The sequence below is a fragment of the Protomyctophum parallelum genome (assembly GCF_964188405.1).
Source record: "Protomyctophum parallelum genome assembly, chromosome: 19".
In the NCBI taxonomy this organism is placed as follows: Eukaryota; Metazoa; Chordata; class Actinopteri; order Myctophiformes; family Myctophidae; genus Protomyctophum; species Protomyctophum parallelum.
The window spans coordinates 34758068-34776624 of NC_139717.1; the positions used below are offsets into that span (position 1 = coordinate 34758068).

General features: G+C 41.3%; 2 protein-coding genes across 2 annotated transcripts; one reads left to right on the forward strand and one right to left on the reverse strand.

Annotated features, from left to right (window-relative positions):
* Positions 1-6727: 6727 nt before the first annotated feature.
* LOC310876932 (sphingomyelin phosphodiesterase 4-like) lies at positions 6728-8932 on the forward strand (the record flags this gene model as incomplete). The annotated part of the gene is made up of 1 exon (XM_083790581.1): positions 6728-8932. The coding sequence occupies one exon, from the start codon at positions 6728-6730 to the stop codon at positions 8930-8932; it is 2205 nt and encodes a 734-aa protein (XP_083646707.1).
* A 2520-nt stretch (positions 8933-11452) lies between these two features.
* LOC310876724 (uncharacterized protein) lies at positions 11453-17068 on the reverse strand. The gene is made up of 2 exons (XM_083790342.1): positions 16297-17068; positions 11453-14111 (listed from the first exon to the last, which is right to left on the reverse strand). The coding sequence occupies exons 1-2, from the start codon at positions 16762-16764 to the stop codon at positions 13674-13676; spliced, it is 906 nt and encodes a 301-aa protein (XP_083646468.1). The 5' UTR covers positions 16765-17068; the 3' UTR covers positions 11453-13673.
* Positions 17069-18557: the final 1489 nt, after the last annotated feature.

Here is an 18557-nt window from a genome sequence, read left to right on the forward strand (position 1 = left end):
TTCAGAAGCTATAAACCTTTTAAAGGTTTGGACAGTTGGACTTAATTCTTAATAGGACAATTCACATTATTGTTTTAATAAAACATTGAGACATTTGTTACCCAAAAAATTGGAAAAAATAAAAAGGGAAAAAAGGAGATTACATTTTAGGCAAAATCGAACAGCCCTAAGTCTTAGTAATATCAAAAACCTTAGTATTTTAGCCTCGTCTTAGTCAACAAAAGGCAACTGCTGATGTCCCAATACTCACCGAAAGCTGGCTGTCACTTGCCGAGGCCCAAGAGGGACCGGGAGTTGCTGGGAGATTACTGCTTGCAGCTGGCTCGCTGGCGCTTGTTGGCGTAGGGCCACTTCCAACTGGCTCAGTGAGGTTTGAGGCCTGCCTAGTAACTCTTGCTTCTGTGATGACAGACATTTCCAGGTCTGAAGCTGCGTCATCTACCTCGACCAAGTCGTCACAGTCATCCTTAAAATAAAAATGCATGAGCCAATATAACCCATTTAGGACAGACCAGATTCTACAGTCTTCTAAATCCTGACAGTTTTCTGAAAAACCTGTTTCTATGTCAGTGGTTCTCAAACTATTTCATGTCAAGGACGAAGCAAAGATTTGGATTAAAAACGTTCGCTTTGAAAGATCAAAGTTTTGCACCACATTTACACACGTTTAAAAAAAATAGCAGAACTACAAGCTATGAGCTTATAGTAACAGAAGATATGCAATATACTGGATCAAAGGGTACTTCACTCAACAGGCCTCAGTAGGTAACAATTCTTACCCCAAGTGACCTTGATGGCCTCAAGTACACAGGTTTTAGCTTGAAGACATTGTGCAACATTTGTCCATCCATCTGCTTGCCTTCGCTGATGGTAGGACAAATTAAATTGCTCCCGCACCCCATCAAGATCTCCAAGCTGTGGAAACAAGAGGGAAGGAGTGTTTTTCGTGCAAAACTAATACTTGCAATGGATCCAGTCATGAAAACCCCTAGTTGGACATGTCACATGCTTTTCACATCAAGGGAACCCCAAATTGGCACTAATTAGCCTGCAGACCCCCATTTGAAGAGATATGCTAGGGACCCCCATAAGAGAAGATTATTTTTTTATGGCTCTAGCAGTGATTATCACCACTTGACATGCATTAGGCTACGGAACCACCTTATCTCTGGGACCTCTAATTTATATTGTAAAATCAATGTTAATTTAACTCGACCAAATGGACCGGCTAGACCCATAAGGGTCATTTTGGTTCCAAACCATCCTTTAGCTGGGGACCCCCTGGAACTGCCCTTAACTAGATTTCCCGTCAGTGTGTGTGTTGGTTGGTCAGGGTAAGAGAGCATGTGACATCACATTATCAGGGATGAAGATATTAGGCCCATATATGGAGATCCCTAATGTCATCAATATTGGCCAGCAACAATCTGACCTCAAACCCTTAGATCTCCATACATGGAGCCAACCTGTTCTGACATTCCATGTTGATCCTTCCCCATCCATCCTTCCTCTTCGATGTCTCTTTTTTGACTGATAAAAATAGAAACAATAGAACACGCACATCTACTAACTGAACGCCAGGTACTCCGCTGAGGTGAATAATAGAAAGAAAGTAAGGTCTGCACACTTGACTGAGCTCCAAAAGCTGGGACGTGGTGGGAAAATAAAACCTTTAGCTTTTGGAGCTCAGTCCAGTGTGCGGACCTTACTTTCGTTCCCTTTTGACTGATACCTGTCCATTTAAACGGGGCTGCCCCAAAGAAATAAAATAAATTAGAAACAAATGTTTAAGAATTTGAGAAAATGGATCACAACGCAGCGCAAATTAACGCGTTGTGAGCTTGCAGATCTGCAATTTTCACTAGTTTGGGTCCCAGGCAAACGTCTTTCCTTTTTGGCTCACAGGCTAAAATGTTTGGGAACCATTAGCAGCCTAGGTGCCCAGAGCAACTTACCTTACATCGTCTGGAATTTTTTCCAGGAACGCCCCCCTCATTTTAGACAACACAGTGGTGGAGTCCCACATCTTTTCGAACTCGAAGGCACTAACGATGTGACCTCTAATATACAGGGATTGTTTCTCCCTGTGTTTCACAACATGGCACGATTCTGGACCTTCCAACAGAATAATATCTTTGTTGAAGGTCCTGTGATATGGTGTCTGGGATCTGAAAAAACACAAAAGGAAATTTCAAATTAACATGAGAAATCAAACCACTGATATTTAGTACAAACTTTGAGATCAGATATACAGAGTAGCCTATAGTATACACAGCTCCTTCTCAAATAATACACACACGATATGTATCGTGCAAAAGTTCATTATCTTCCCCAATATAATTCAAAAAGTGAAACTTTCATAATGTTCTTGTTGATTCATTGCACATAACGGGACATACATTTTTTTAAGTTTTAAAACTATTTATATTACATGAGATGACAAAAAAATAAGTTTTAACTTTTAATCCAAAAATGTCAACCATCTGAAAAGCATATTAATGTATGCAGTCAATGGGGCATGGGATGGAGGTGATAAACCTGTGGCACAGTTGGTGTTATAGTTTCCAGCAACGTCTCGTCATAGAGAGCCCCCTCTCTCTGATCTCTGCCCCCTCGCCGTGTTGTGGGGCAAACTGAACCATAGCTGTGAAAATTACTCATTTGCCAACTAAAGATTGAACGGAAAACTAATGGAAAGACGAGGCTTGCGCTCAACATACGTACAAGTACAAGCTATTAGGAAGAGAGCTCCCCAAAAGCGGGGATATTATATGAACACTCGCATATAGAATGGAAAGTTGATTTTGACAGCTACTGCCCCACTTTTTCAAGGATACAACTGATGTGCTGCACAGTAGCCTAACTTATTGAAGGAACGATGCAATTGTTTAGCGAAAACATCTGCAGAAATCTTTCATGCCCCATGTTTAATCTCCACGTTAACTCTGTTCATTGGGCCCCCACACACAAGCCCTTATTTAGCCCCCCTCCACACACACAAGCCCTTACTGGGCCCCTTAAACACAAGCCCTCATTTGGCCCCCCAAACACAAGCCCTTATTCCCCCCCCCCACCACCACACACACACGCCCTTGTTGGCCACCCACCACCCACATGCCCCTCATGGACTGGATTTAGGGAAAGGGCACTTTGAGGCAAAAGGGCAGGGGGGCTCAGGTGTTCAAGCCCACCTAGCCACTTTTTTAAAATACTTAAAATGCACAATATATTTTGAAAGCTTAATTTTGAATTACATTACGGAAGGACATGAACTTTTGCACATTCTGTAATGTGCGCATGGCCCATGCACAGTACGTGCACACTAAATGGCCGACAGACACCAAAATAGAATTGAGAAGGGGCCTAAATGTTCTGATGAATTGAAAATGATGGACCCTAAACAAGTGTAATGCTTTATGGTGTCGTCCAGTTTATAGTTGTGCTTGTGAAATGTACTGTAATTCTGAGTCCAAGCTGTTCAATCATATAATCTCAAAGTTTAAATGGGGACACTTTTCAAACATATTGAACTCACCTTTGTCTTCTGTTAGAAGACCTCCATCCTCCATAGTTGTTCCTCGTGGTGTAGCGAGCCGAATTTGCAGAAGCGTTAAACGCATGTGGCCGAGGTGTGTTGGGCTGCCCGGCGGGGAGGTTCATGTTGCCGGGGCCTGTAGAGCAGAAGACCCCGGCCGAAATAAGTTACTCAGCTCACTACTACTAGAGGGAGAACTGTGAACTGGAACTGGAGATGGAACAGATGGAGGTGGAACCGATTCTCCCACGGAGCTGACGATAGCGTCGATAAGTGAGGGGTTTCGTAATAAATTTCTGATGAACGATGCGGCTTCTCCTGCTGTCGCCATTGTCAGGTAGAGGTTCGCGGGTTTCAGCCTTCAGGGAGTGGTTTCCGCGGGTTACGTGACCCATAACGCTGTTTGCTTAGCGGTTTGCTGTTCCGGTTTGCGTTTAGAACGGATACGGAAATGGTGCGTGCATTCACATGTGCGCGCAAATCACAGGATATAGTAGGCCCGGTGTTCGCTCCCGAGTCCATATGTATAGCATGGAACGGAGCCTCGCAGCGTGGTCGGTGTTATGGCAAAAATGGTGTCCTGGCGAATTATGTGACCATCTTGCGAGCTTCCTGTTCCAGGAATTGCCTTCCTGTTACATACATACTTTTGTGCATACATACATACATACATACTCTCACACACACACACACACACACACACACACACACACACACACACACACACACACACACACACACACGCACACACACACTGCACACACGCATACACGCGCGCGCACACACACACACACACACACACACACACACACACACACACACACACACACACACGCACATAGCCCTGGTCCAAGGCTTACATTACAGCGAGGCTCGCTGTAAGCCTTGGACCAGGGCTAACACGCACACACGTATGTATGCAGTCCTATGTATATATGTATATAATTATATATGTATGTATGTGCAAGTGAAGTATTTATATATGTGTGAATGAAGTATGTATGTATGTACAAGTGAAGTATGCATGTATGTGCAGGTGAAGTATTTATATATGTGCGAATGCAGTATGTAAGTATGTACAAGTGAAGTATGCATGTATGTGCAGGTGAAGTATTTATATGTGTGCGAATGCAGTATGTATGTATGTACAAGTGAAGTATGCATTGCATGTATGTGCAGGTGAAATATTTATATGTGTGCAAATGCAGTATGTATGTATGTACAAGTGAAGTATGCATGTATGTGCAGGTGAAGTATTTATATATGTGCGAATGCAGTATGTATGTATGTACAAGTGAAGTATTTATGTATGTGCGAATGAAGTATGTAGGCTATGTATGTGCAAGTGAAGTACCTAAATGTATGTATGTGCAAGTGAAGTATGCATGTATGTGTATGTGCGATATGCATGTATGTGCAAGTGAAGTACCAATATATATGTATGTGTAAGAGAAGTATACATGTATGTGCGAGTTGACTGCATTTATGGCCTAAACGGCTTCCCATACTATGTATGTGCGAATGAAGTATGTATGTATGTGCAAGTGAAGTACCTAAATGTATGTATGTGCAAGTGAAGTATGCATGTATGTGTATGTGAGATATGCATGTATGTGCAAGTGAAGTACCAATATATATGTATGTGCAAGAGAAGTATACATGTATGTGCGAGTTGACTATGCATTTATGCAGATCAGCCATTTTCAGCATGCAAGCATAACACGTGTACGACGAAGAATAAATCACTGCGCTTCTGTGGAGGGAGGGAGATATATTTTGTTGGCCGAACGAGGCGATCATGTTTGGACATCTATGGACAGCTATTTTTCGTGGCACATTATGTTTAATCACAACAACGTCACGTTTACTTTACGTGTTTGGGTCGGGACTACGAGAATCTAAATGTTTGGGCTAGGTCGGGAGGCAGTGACGCGACCTTGGGTGTATTTATACTGTGGTGATTGTTACGTGATTGGCTGTGCTGAACACAGGTGTAATTGATAAGGTGATAGAGAATGGGAGTGATTGAGATAAGCAGAGGGTGGTCTCTACTCCTGAACCTGCGTTGAAACAACTTCATTTGTAGAAGCGCATGGAGGACACAATAGAGCCTGTGGTCCAGTAGATCAGGGTCTCAACGTTTTGGGCTGGGGACCCCCAGAAATGGTTTGGCCATGTCTCGCGCCCCCCCGCCCCTCCCCAATACAAATTGACCACTACAATAACCTTAACAACCTTAAGAAAATACATCATAAATAAATACCATACTGACTAGATATAATCATTAAGGAAAGTTTATGCATGTAGGCCTACTATGTGTAGCCTACTATCTGAACTTATTGGATAAAACGTGATTCACTGCATGTTATGATATCAAGGTTTTCAGCATAATAATCTACATTACAGGTTTTATTTCACTCTGTATAGGATGCTGTAGTCTAGAGAGATAAATCTATAGCAGCAGATGGTGGGAATGACCCGTCATTTGAGTTACTGGATAAAGGTCAGGTAGGCCCAATAGAGCGTCGCAGTCCTGCCCCCTTTCATGACGACGCCAGGCCCAGGAAATGAATCCCAATGCATTTTTCCCATAGACATTTCAAAAAGTATTATTTATTTAAAGACCTTTTAAGCATCGTACCAAGCCAACTCGAGTTGTGACAAATCATGACAACAAACACAATATTTTGGACCAAACAAATAATTACAAAGAAGAAAAACAACTACTTTCTAATTCTTTGTTTGGCCCAAAACATTGTGTTTATTGTCATGATTTGTCACGACAAGAGTTGGCTTTTGTCCGCGGCGTAAACGTCTTTAAATAAATACTTTCTGAAAAGTCTATGAGGAAAATGAACAATTTATTTTCCGGGTCTCTCAAGGGGGCGGGACTGCGACGCTCTATAAGGTGATCGATACGTTTTAGGTCTATATTTGGAGACATGCGTCAATGCATCTCAGCCAATCACAAAGTGACATCTGTAACGCTGCGCACCACCCTGACTCCACGAGTATAATAGCTGTTGTTTACAGTTTTATAGCACAACTTATATCTTGTTTGACACAAATTTGCTCTGCCTTAGTGTTCCAATGGTGCAGCTTGCTCTCTGGAAAGTAAATATGAAAAGCTGAATTTTTGCAAGTAACTAGTAGCAGGTAGGAGCCGAGATCATTAGCTCTGCCGGGTATACAATGGCTGCTCCAACTTTTGAACAGCTGTCGAAGATGATGAACGGACTAAAAGGTTCTGATGCAGAGATTCAGTCTAAAGAGCTACAGAAGTACATTGACGGTAATCTTGCTAAGGTAAACTTCCCTGTGCTGGTGGAGTGTGTCTTTGGCAGTCTGGATGGGAAGAGGGCCGGATTGGACCTGCACTCCTTTACCAATGAGCACAAAATCGCCCTGGATTTTGTGGGCCCCAGTGGGCCAATGATGCAGCTTGTGTATAAGCTTCATGCAGAAGAGTACAAATATGAAATACCGGTACCTGTCAATTATCTTCCAGGTCCAGTGAAGGCTTCCATCCAGAAAGGACTTGTCCCAGACTGTCCTCTGTTCCACAACAAGCTCCAGTTGCAACTGCCTGACAACCTCACACTCAATCCATTTGAATTCTACATGTTCAACTTCGCCCACAGTCTTATTACACCTAAGCATTGTTCTCCAGCCCAACATGGGAAGAAAAGGGTTAATGCGTACTTTGTGCTGGTGGACACCTACCTGAAATACTTCCTCCCTATTGAGGGAAGTGTCCCCCCTTCTTTCTCTGACTCCAGAGGCTCTATCACTGCACCTTCTATAAGGTCTCCCAGTGTTACTATCACTGGCTGTGGTATTCACAGACCCAGCCTCTTCAAACCTCACATCTTCCACCAACCTTCTGTCCATGCAGACCCTGCTGCACAGGAGATATGGAGGTCTGAGACATTACTACAGATGTTTGTGTTGATGTGGCTCCATCACTACTCGCTGGAGATGTACCAGAATCTACAGTCTCCCAAGGTGCAGCTGGCAGTGCTTCAGTACCGCCTGAGTATGTGTAGCACGCGGCCCAAAGACCACGTCCCACCAGACATTGGGAAACTTTTTACTCCAACAGAGGAACATATGCGGGTCGTCCAACTGCTGGTGAAACACCTCCATGCCTTCTCCAACACTGTGAAGCCGGGGGAGCACTCCCACACTCCCACCAGCCCACTGGATGAGTTCAAGAGAGTTGTGGTTCAAAGCTTTGTCCAGCCAAATCTCTACCTGTTTCTGCAGCACTGCTTAGGTGACTGGCCCCTCGATGAATGTTTTACAGTGCTGTTGGATACGTGGTTGAGCTACATTCAGCCATGGAAATACACTGGAGAACGGACAAATCCACAGGCAGACCTGAACAGAGCTGTACCAGACAAATGGGCATCATTTGTTCAGGAGAACTTATTGATGTACACTAAGCTCTTCCAGGGCTTTCTGAATAGGGTGGTGAGAACAGACCTGTTCAACGGTAGAAATGCCCTGATGGTCTACAGGGTTTCCGAAGTGTTTTTTCAGCCAAACCTAGCAAAGATGATCAAAGAAGGAGAGCAGTTATTCCTTGAGCGTGAAAACGTCCTGCATCACCTGAAAGGCAGCTACTGGTCCCCGTGCCAAACGGAAGTGACGGATACAGTGTTCAGAGTGGAGAGTCACATCTATGCCCTGGAGGGCCAGGACTGTCAATACAAACAGATGTTTGGTAACGATGTCCGAGCAACAGTCTTGAAACTAATCCACAGTTTAGTCCAGGCCAAACAGACAAGAGCCAAGAGCAATGTGGGTTACTCAGACCTCTACAACCTGAATAAAGCATTGGAAAACCTCTGTGTGATATTCAGTGTAAGTTCTGATCAGCTGTACCAGCTGATAGCTAACCAAAGTTCATCTCAGGACGAAGTGAACTCTAAAGAGCTCCCAGACTGTAAACATGGAAAGACAGGACCCATCCTCACTGAACTGGGCAGGAGACAGATCATCAGTGGACTACGGAGGTTTGAGATGATCGAATACCAGGGAGACCCAGACGACCAGCCAGTTAGGAGTTATGAGAGTGCCCTGCTGGTCCAATTGTTTTCCGGAATATCTAAAATGTTCAATGAAAGGTTCGGAGGGCACATGCTCACTCTTTGCTCGCGACCAGACTTCCTGGGCCGTCTGGGCCGTCACTGCCTGTCTGTCAAGCCCAGGAAGAGCCCGTTGACCACGCACACCCTGGAGGCCCCCCACATGCCCAGGCTTAGCCTCCGCACTCTGGCCAGCAAAAGAACACTGGTGCTTATAATACTGGGTATTATTAAGCTGTTACTGGGCCCCACATCCAACACCATCCTCATCCTCATCCTCATTGGGTGTATTGGTTGTACTACTTGAAGTAATTATAAATGCAGTTCTGTTGGGGGGAAGGAAAAGAAGAACTGGATGGGACTACTGAAATCTGTCACTTTACAAAGGAAATAACTAGGGATGGGAATTATCCATTAATTCATTAATTGATCATTGATTATGTTTTGGTAACCTTATTGATCGATTAACCAAGCTGTGAAAAAACAAAACAAACCAATGCCTATAATAAAAATCTACATTTTGCTGATATACAGAAATAATGTTATTATTATATTATATTCCTTAATCAAATATTTATTTGACCATTTGAGATACAGGGCCACGCAATGGCATCTTTGTATGAGGAATAAAATTTAATTAAAAGTGCACCGCGAAACTGTAAATAGGTACTTATGTATTTGTTTTGTATATATATTTGTATATACTTTCTGTCCTTATGCCCCTTTGGCATATGTATTTTATGATTTGCATATACTTTTTGTTTTCGTCCTGTTATTGTACTTTCAACCCATTTGGGATTATGGTTGATCTCATGAATGTCTTATAGATCTTGATTTAAACCCCCAGAGAACCTCCAAGTGTTTAATAGAGAAAGGGAAAAAAAGGAAAAAGAAGGGGGTTCCCGCCCAGAATGGGTGTCATATGTTGTGCCCATGTGTCATAAGTTCATGTATTGTCCATGTCTTTTTCTGCTTAATAAAAAAATATTGAAACACAAAAGTGCACCGCAGAATTTGCCATTTATTGTAAACTGTTATTTTTAATTGAATAATTTCTTAACAGTGATCAATCGATTAATGGTTAACTATTAACATTAACAGAAATAACCATTGATCAGTGTGAATATGAGTGTCAGTGCACTGAGGTCTTTGAGTACATTTAGGAACAGCATCAAGCCTCCAGCTCATTTGCATGTTTTTTAAGTGATTACTTGGGCTTGCCTTGAACATGTAACCCAACATATCTAAATAAAAGAATACATAAAAATGTCAGTCATGTGGATGTTAATCAGATAATTCAGTGGCCATGACAGAACACTGAACACAGAGAGCCTGGTACAGTAGCTCAGTGTGTTAAGTGGCTGTCCACATTAATCAGATGTTGTGGGTTCAAATCATACTTTACTCTGAAACTTTACTTTGAAGAAAGAAAAAGATAAAAGTGAAATCTCACTCAATCATGCTAAGGTAGTGATGGTGCAGTTGGTAAAGAAGATTATGTCAAAGTTTGCATCATGGTGTGGCGAACCACATGAAGGTTCAATTCTCATGCCACTAACTAACATGTCCTGATCCTGACGTGGTGAGAGATAGGAAGGGATGGGGTGTCTTGACTCTATTCACACTTTTTATAATTCAGCCCCGGCTGGCCAGGGGAGGTAGTTTAGAGACCAGGATTACTGCATGTTTTTTGTGAGTGTACCTACCCTAATGGGACACGGGGAGAACAAGCAAAGTCCACACAGAAAGGCCCTTTCACCAACCCCGCCTGAGGTATGGGCACTGATGACACAGAGGAGAGAACACGCCCACAGCGAATCGAACTCAGGACCTTCTAGCTGTGAGGTGACAGCAGTGCCGACCACCGTGCCCCCCTCGCCCAATGCATTCTCAATGGCAATAGCACAAACTTTGGCATACTACTAGTCCTATATATTATATATATATTATACTTACACCAAGAAATCACATTCAAACCTATTTAGGTTCATCTTACAGTGGACATGTTTGCCTGAAAATGAATCTTTGGAATGTTTCATAGTTTTAGAAATATAGTGCTTTCAAATTTGAGACATTTATAATGGGGCTCAATGGCAGCTCTATGGGACGTCAAAAAGTCACTTTCACCTAGAAACCCCATTCACACTTTTTATTATTCAGCTTACTGTGGAGACACATGCTGGAACTTTTTACTTTGAAATGTTTTGTAGTTTGAGTTATTTAACTTAAACGCCCAATGCATTCTCAATGGCAATAGCACAAACTTTGGCATGCTACTAGTCCTACATACTTACACCTAGAAACCCCATTCAAACCTATTTAGGTTAATCTTACGGTGGACATGTTTGCCTGAAAAGGAATCTTTGAAATGTTTCATAGTTTTAGAATATATAGTGCTTTCAAACTTGAGGAATTTATAATTGGGCTCAATGGCAGATATTGGCACATCAAAAAAGCACTTTCACCTAGAAACACCATTCACACTTTTTATAATTCAGCTTACTGTGGAGAACAGGTCAATATACGTAAATAAATGGGACATAATGGCCTGACAAGATAAACATAAAACATGTAACCCACAACTAGGATGTCTTTGTTATCTGTTAAGTTTAAGGTTTTATTTCTCTTGTTTTACGTTGTGGTTTCAGCACCTTGTAGTTGTAACTATGCTTTGAATGGTTATTTTAATACAAATTTACTTTTCTAGTCAGCTCTATGGAGTGCATATATTCCCTCTTAAAACACTAGATGAATGTAACTGTAAAACACAAAACTAACCACTTTGAATATTAATCAATAAACCAAAGAGGCAAGAAAAGTAGGGATAACCAATATTTATTCAATTTAGATTCAACTCTTAAAACCAAACATTTTCGAATTGTGGCGTGAGAGTGTTGACATATCTGAAAAGAAATCATTTTTAAAATACTGCAATAAAATGACAATTCTTTCCTACAATAATACAATTCCCCAAATCTTGGCCACATCACAGCCTCCATGATATAAGACATGGACGTGGTATACTGTAATAGAGCCTTTCACACTGTACATTGTTCACTTTGGGTTAGGAGGACTGCACAATAATGACCAACTCTTATGCTGCTCATCTGACACATTGTTGAATGCTGTATATTGAAGAAAAACATCGACAGATTTTACACACATTTTTCTGTACTTACAAATGTGGACAAGAGGGGAAAATATAATTTGTTGTTTGAATACTTTTGAATAATTTCTCCAACTTGTTTTGTAGTCTAACGATTTTGCACATTAGAATACACTTGAGAATGGCTGTTGAGAACATTTGTCTTCCCTGAAGAAAATGGAGCACCTTGCAATTGAGAAATTGCAAATTAGTCAGTTTTTCCAAATACTTTTGCAGCCCATACTAGGGTAATGCAAAACACAATGTGAAAAGCCCTAATGACAAGATCCTCCATGAAACTATGAAAAATACAAACTCACATACAGTATTTGGTAAACAACATATCAGTGCTTTACATTAAACTTAACGGTAGATAAGTGAAATGAAAATATAGCCTGGAAAAAAAGTATATAGACACACAAACATCAGTGCTGCAAAGTTAACCACTTGCACTTTTCCCTGGGCATGTCATTATACCAATAATCATTCCAAGATTTTCAACAACTTTTTTTCCAATAAAAAAAACAGATCTTAAAGCTCACAATGTGCTCACGTTTATTGTGAGCTTGTAGATCGTCCTTTTTTGAATTGTGTAAATGAGGCTTATAAGTGCTTAAGAAGAAAGGTAATAGCACTCGGTCTCAAATGCCAGGTGTCTTGCAGCAGTTATCGTGATGGAGAAAGAAAGAATCCTTGATTTTCAGACTTTCACATTGTCATTCTAATCTAGACCTTTCACAGGTCTCCCTGAAGGTTATTTGGCCTTCACTGCATAGGCCTTAAAATCAGTCTACCTAAGGCTCACCGAATCCTGGTCTACAATACAAATGAGCATCCACTTTCAGGGTGAGGAAATCACCAGCCACATGCTGGTACATTTAGTTGTAGCTGGTAGGTTTGTCTACTCAACACTATCCACTTTGGCAGGTAACCAGCCATGGTTTAGAAGTCCTTTTCTATTCCAAAATCTTCCTTCACTGGTACAATTGTTAAAGTGACTGGTGGAGGAAAAGCTAAAGCTAGCTTCCTACCATGCCTGTGTTGTTTTTAATGTCTTGTGCAAATCTGTAAGAAAATGCTTCTTACATTCAATGTGCCCCGTTGGATACTACGACCCATTTAAAGGAACTGTAAGAAAGTGCCTCCATTTCACGGGGAACATTTTGATTACCTTCAGTAACAAAACTAGAATCTCAGTTAAAACATGGAAAATATACACATAGGCCTAGGTCTACAATATACTATGTACATTTACACGAGTTCAGTAAAAAAACAAAACTGATTCAACACAAGGCCGTTTTCTCAAAACAATATGTAATGAAAGTTAATGCATCACACTGCTAAATGTAAACATAAATTGGAGACACTCATTTCTACTGGCAACATACAATCTTCAACATTCCTGCCAACCAAGTGAACCAACCTTCTTTTAGTCACTTTGAAATTCTCACTTGCTGATGGGTTCCCTTTCAAAAACAAAAGGGACATATAAAGGCTGGTTGTGACAATGTGATGGTTGGCATAGTAGGTCACCGACACCTTCTGCAATGCTGACACTGCATCTACAAGATGTGTTTACAAAGGCAGGTGGTTAAATTACTTTCTTTGCATCATGAGGAAAAATTTACTATAGTAATAAAACTTCATTATATTGCAGTAAGTTATAGGATAAATCCAATTTCCATAAATTCCAATTTCTGACCTTTTTTTAACCAATTGTCAGATCGATACCATAGTTTAAAACTTCATTCAGATTTTTTGCCAATTGTCACATAAATATACTATAGTTAAAAAAAATTCAGACTTTTTTTTGCCAATTGTCAGATATAAATTTGGACAGTTTTCACTATGTAATTTCAGCTTTAAACAAGTATGACTGAATATCACTCATGTCAGACTGCATTTATGCTTTACCCTCGACCTTTAGCAGAGACTTTAAGTGAACAGTCATTTGCTCTCGGCTCCGGTCTCCGTTTTGCGAGGTGTTTTCACCAACCCAGTGACTGGGCGGTTTAGGCAGGACACTTGGCGAGGGGGGCTCGCTGAATTTGGCTCCAGCATAAATCTTCTCGCCTTCTTCTTGGTTCACATGACCAGTGGGGGATATCTCCTCTATCTTAACATTGTCTGTTGAGCGGAGGGGTGTCTTCGGGGTTGAGTAAGGCAGCTTCTGTGGATTGATGGCATCTTTTCTCTTCACAGAGTGAGCACTGCTGGGGGCGGTTGTGCTGTGCTTGCTCCTATGGCTCCGGGAGTTCCGATTTTGCGATATGTGGTGGTCATGTTTCACACCTGGCGGCGTGACCACCCGCTCACATCTCACAGCTTTTGATTTCATCAGCTAGAGAAACACAAAAATAAAAATCAGTTAAAGCTGAAATTCATACCAAAACATAAAGGCAATGACTGTAGCCTGCCCCGCAGACAGTTATTTAGGTAGAATTCTGATGTCCATTTTTGAGGGGCGCTAGCCCCTCCTATATTCAGCTATAGAGTATGCACGTGACATCATCATCAAACCAGGAAGTTATGCGGGAACACCTACTGAGAGCCAAAAAAAACGACTTTCTGGCCTTGACAGGCCATACATCCAAACAGAAAAGTCCAATATGATTGCATTAAACAACGTTAAACTCACTTTGCCATTCACTTTGGCAATGGAGAATTTACGTCATATGTGGACGAGAAAAATCGGCTATTTTTGTACAAAGATTTAAAGATTAAATTCCCATTGACAATGAAGCAAGACAATTAGAGCAAATAGACATGTTATGTCATGATGACATTGATATCAATGAAAACATTGATATCTTGTATACAACTATACCTATAATTCTTGTTGGTGATAAATGAAAAGTGGCGATACAGAAGACAAATCTTTATATCATAATTGCATCAGGACTCGGAGGCCGTCTAGTGGAATTCCTGAAAACTACAGTAATTCATTAAAAATAATATTTCATTTATTGATATTTATTTTCATATTTTTGAGGGGCGCCAGCCCCTCCTATACACAGGTTTAATGTTTGTCTTTAGTTCGATGTTTGTTTTGTAAACACATTGACAATGAACGGAACATTTACGTCATAATGTAACTCATTACGTCATATTGTCTCTTTGTTAATGGCGTTTAATGTTTGTGTTTGCACCGTTTGTTTTACATCACATCACCTAATCAACATGAGTTAGACTTTAATAGCGCCCCTCACTTCACACGGTTGTGATTTTTTGTTTTACAATATGATGTACGATAAAAGTGCTCCTCACTTCACACAGGTGTGATTTTTGAGGGGCTCCTATATACAGGTTTAATGTTTGTTTTAAGTTCAATGTTTGTTTTAAAAACGCCATTGACAATGAAGGGAAAATTTACGTCATCTTGTCACTCCCTAACACAAACATTAGTCATTAATTGCCATTAACAATAAAGAAAATGTAGCAACGTGAGTTAGACGCAGGGGGGCAGTCAGACAGATATTTTGTGAAGCCACTAAGGAAATCGGGACTTCCTGAAAGTTCATATAATGGCCTGTTCACACAGGTGTTATTTTTCCCCTCATATAATATATGAGGGGAAAAATAACACCTGTGTGAAGTGAGTGAATGTTTGTTTGTCAACGATGTTTAAGAAAACGCCATAGACAATGAAGAGAAATCTTCATTGAGGACTAGCACCCGTTGCTTAAACAAACATCATGTTGTAATGATGATAAGAGCGCCCCTCACTTCACACAGGTGTGATTTTTAAATAGTGTTATCACAAAGGATATTAAAGACCATATAATGACAGTGAAGAGGGTCCTTGTGTCCAATCCCTTTACTATGTAAGCAATAGTGCATGTATAATTTACACTGATTAAAACAGTGCAATGGTCCTTGCATTAATTGCCAGGCATGTTCATCCGCAAGTGGCACAGTTGTTTACTTGCATTTATCGAGACCTCACAGAAGTGGTGTGACTAAAAGAAAAACAAATGTTGGACTGTTAGAATATTTATAATATTCTATAGAGCGTCGCAGTCCCGCCCCTACCAGGGCCCAGGAAATGATTCCCCGTTCATTTTCCTCAGACATTTCAAAAAGTATTTATTTAAAGACCTTTTGAGCCTCATACAAAGCCAACTCGATCGAGTCAATTGTGACAAATCATAACACAATTTTTCGTTCCGAACAAATAATTAGAAAGAAGAAAACGGCAAGTTACAACACTTTTTGGGTGTTTTTCTTCTTTGTAATCATTTGTTCGGTCCAAAACGTGTTTGTTGTCATGATTTGTCACAACTCGAGTTGGCTTTGTCTTTATTAAATGAATTATTATTTATTCATTTACTTTAAAAAATGATTTATTTCGTCGTTTTATTAACGGTTTGTATTGGTTCACAAAAGACACAGAGGCTATAGAACTTGCCCTTTCGGGACCCTCAGTTACCTTTTATGAATTTTGTACGGCGGTACCGCCGTCCAAAATTAAGAAAAGGTAACCGAGGGTTCCGAAAGGGGCTAGAACATGCTGTAGGGCATTCTACCTCTTTCTTGTTGTTTCCCAACTTGAGGTGATGAGGAGCAGCAGCTGGCTGTGAAGCTGGTTCGGTGTTAGTCTGCAGACACTGCACTGTGGTGGCCCTGGTACTGCACAACGCTGCTATGGTGCCGCCCGAGACGGCATTGTTGTTGTTGTTGTTATGGTTGCTGTGTGGGGGATGGTGGTGGTTCCGTGCAGACCTCGTCTGGACGCTGTGGTGTTGATGATGGTGGTTGTGATGATGGTGGTGATGAAGGAGATGCTGGAGTCGCGGAGGACAACACGTCGTCGTCTGACGAAGTTTCTTCCCACCTTTCTTCTTCATCGCCTGTCTTGTTGTTGTTGTTGCCGTTTTAGTACCGACGAGATTCAGGCCGTCTCCGTTCAGGAACACCGCGGCGGGAGGCTGCTTGTTCTCGGCGTCGTCGTGGTTCGGTTCGTCGACGTTCTGACCCGCTGGTTCGTCCAACATGACTTTTAAAACGTCAAACACATACAAAGACAAATAAACGGCGGAAGTTATCTACTCGTTTAGCCAGTTAGCTAATGTCGAATCGATGGTTTAGCGGTTTTTTTCACCCTAGTGAGACTTTTTTTTTTTTAAATGAAATGCTCTACTATTGGGTGGTCGCGGTGATAAATTGTGTTCGACGTCCCGATAGATAAATTGTTTGTTGATCTCACAGACGCAGACTACAGATCATGGCGCATTAAACGCTGTCGTCCTACTCGTCGTAGCAGCAAAACATTAGCTATCATCCCATCGCCTGCACGGATGTATATGCTGCCTGGGATTGGTCGGTTGATTGGCAGGCAACAGCTGATGGCGAGAGAGAGATAGACCTCTTTTATAGCTCCATCACGGAGCCAACTAAGTAACCACCTTAGTTGATTATACCTACTTTATTTATCTTCCATTAATTAACGTTAAAAGCATCAATGAAAAAAATAGGCTACATTTAAATAAATGAATAAATCAAAAACACAATTTAACTAGAACTTAGCTCTGGTCACCAGTCCATAGCCTTCTACTGCTTCTACGATTCTACCCTGCGCATTAGAGCTATGGACCAGAGCTAACTAGAACTGCACTCTGTCGAGTGCATACTTGCTTGTTGCACACTAGTAGGCCATAAATGGCCTACTAGTGCGCAAGCAGAGCGCGCAAGTACTTTCGACCGCTAAAAACTGTCAAATCTCAGTAATGACTACTTGTGCCTGATACGGCAGTGGTGCCAGAATGAAACAATGGTAATTGTTTTTATACACTTCAGAAACATAATGTTGTAATGAATACGTAAGTGACGACTTTGGATGGTGACGTATATGTCAATCAGTGCCTCCCAAGACTAAAACATATCGTCATTACGTCACCATCGAAAACCAATTACACTCTGGCATTGGGTCCTTTAATCCACATATTTCTTACGTCATCATTGAGAGCTATACATATATACTATGTATATATGTATGTAATTTGTAAGTTGATTAGCGGTATACTGTGGTTACTTTGCGCCGTACGCACGTCCCAGCCAACCCGCCACTTTTGATGCGTATGCACCGTCCCAGCAAATTGTGCCTGATACGGCAGTGGTGCCAGATTACATACATGTATACACAGGAGCATTACCTTTAATCCTCCCAACACTAAAACATATCGTCATTACGTCACCATCGAAAACCAATTACACTCTGGCATTGGGTCCTTTAATCCACATATTTCTTACATCATCATTGAGAGCTATACATACATACTATGTATATATGTTTATGTAATTTGTAAGTTGATTAGCGGTATACTGTGGTTACTTTGCGCCGTACGCAGTCCCAGCCAACCCGCCACTTTTGATGCATATGCACCGTCCCAGCAAACTGTGCCTGATACGGCAGTGGTGCGGCGGTGCCAGATTACATACAGTACATGTATACACAGGAGCATTACCTTTAATCCTCCCAACACTAAAACATATCGTCATTACGTCACCATCGAAAACCAATTACACTCTGGCATTGGGTCCTTTAATCCACATATTTCTTACGTCATCATTGAGAGCTATACATATATACTATGTATATATGTATAATGTAATTTGTAAATTGATTAGCGGTATACTGTGGTTACTTTGCGCCGTACGCAGTCCCAGCCAACCCGCCACTTTTGATGCGTATGCACCGTCCCAGCAAACTGCCTGATACGGCAGTGGTGCCAGATTACATACATGTATACACAGGAGCATTACCCTGATACAGATTTCATGGACACCT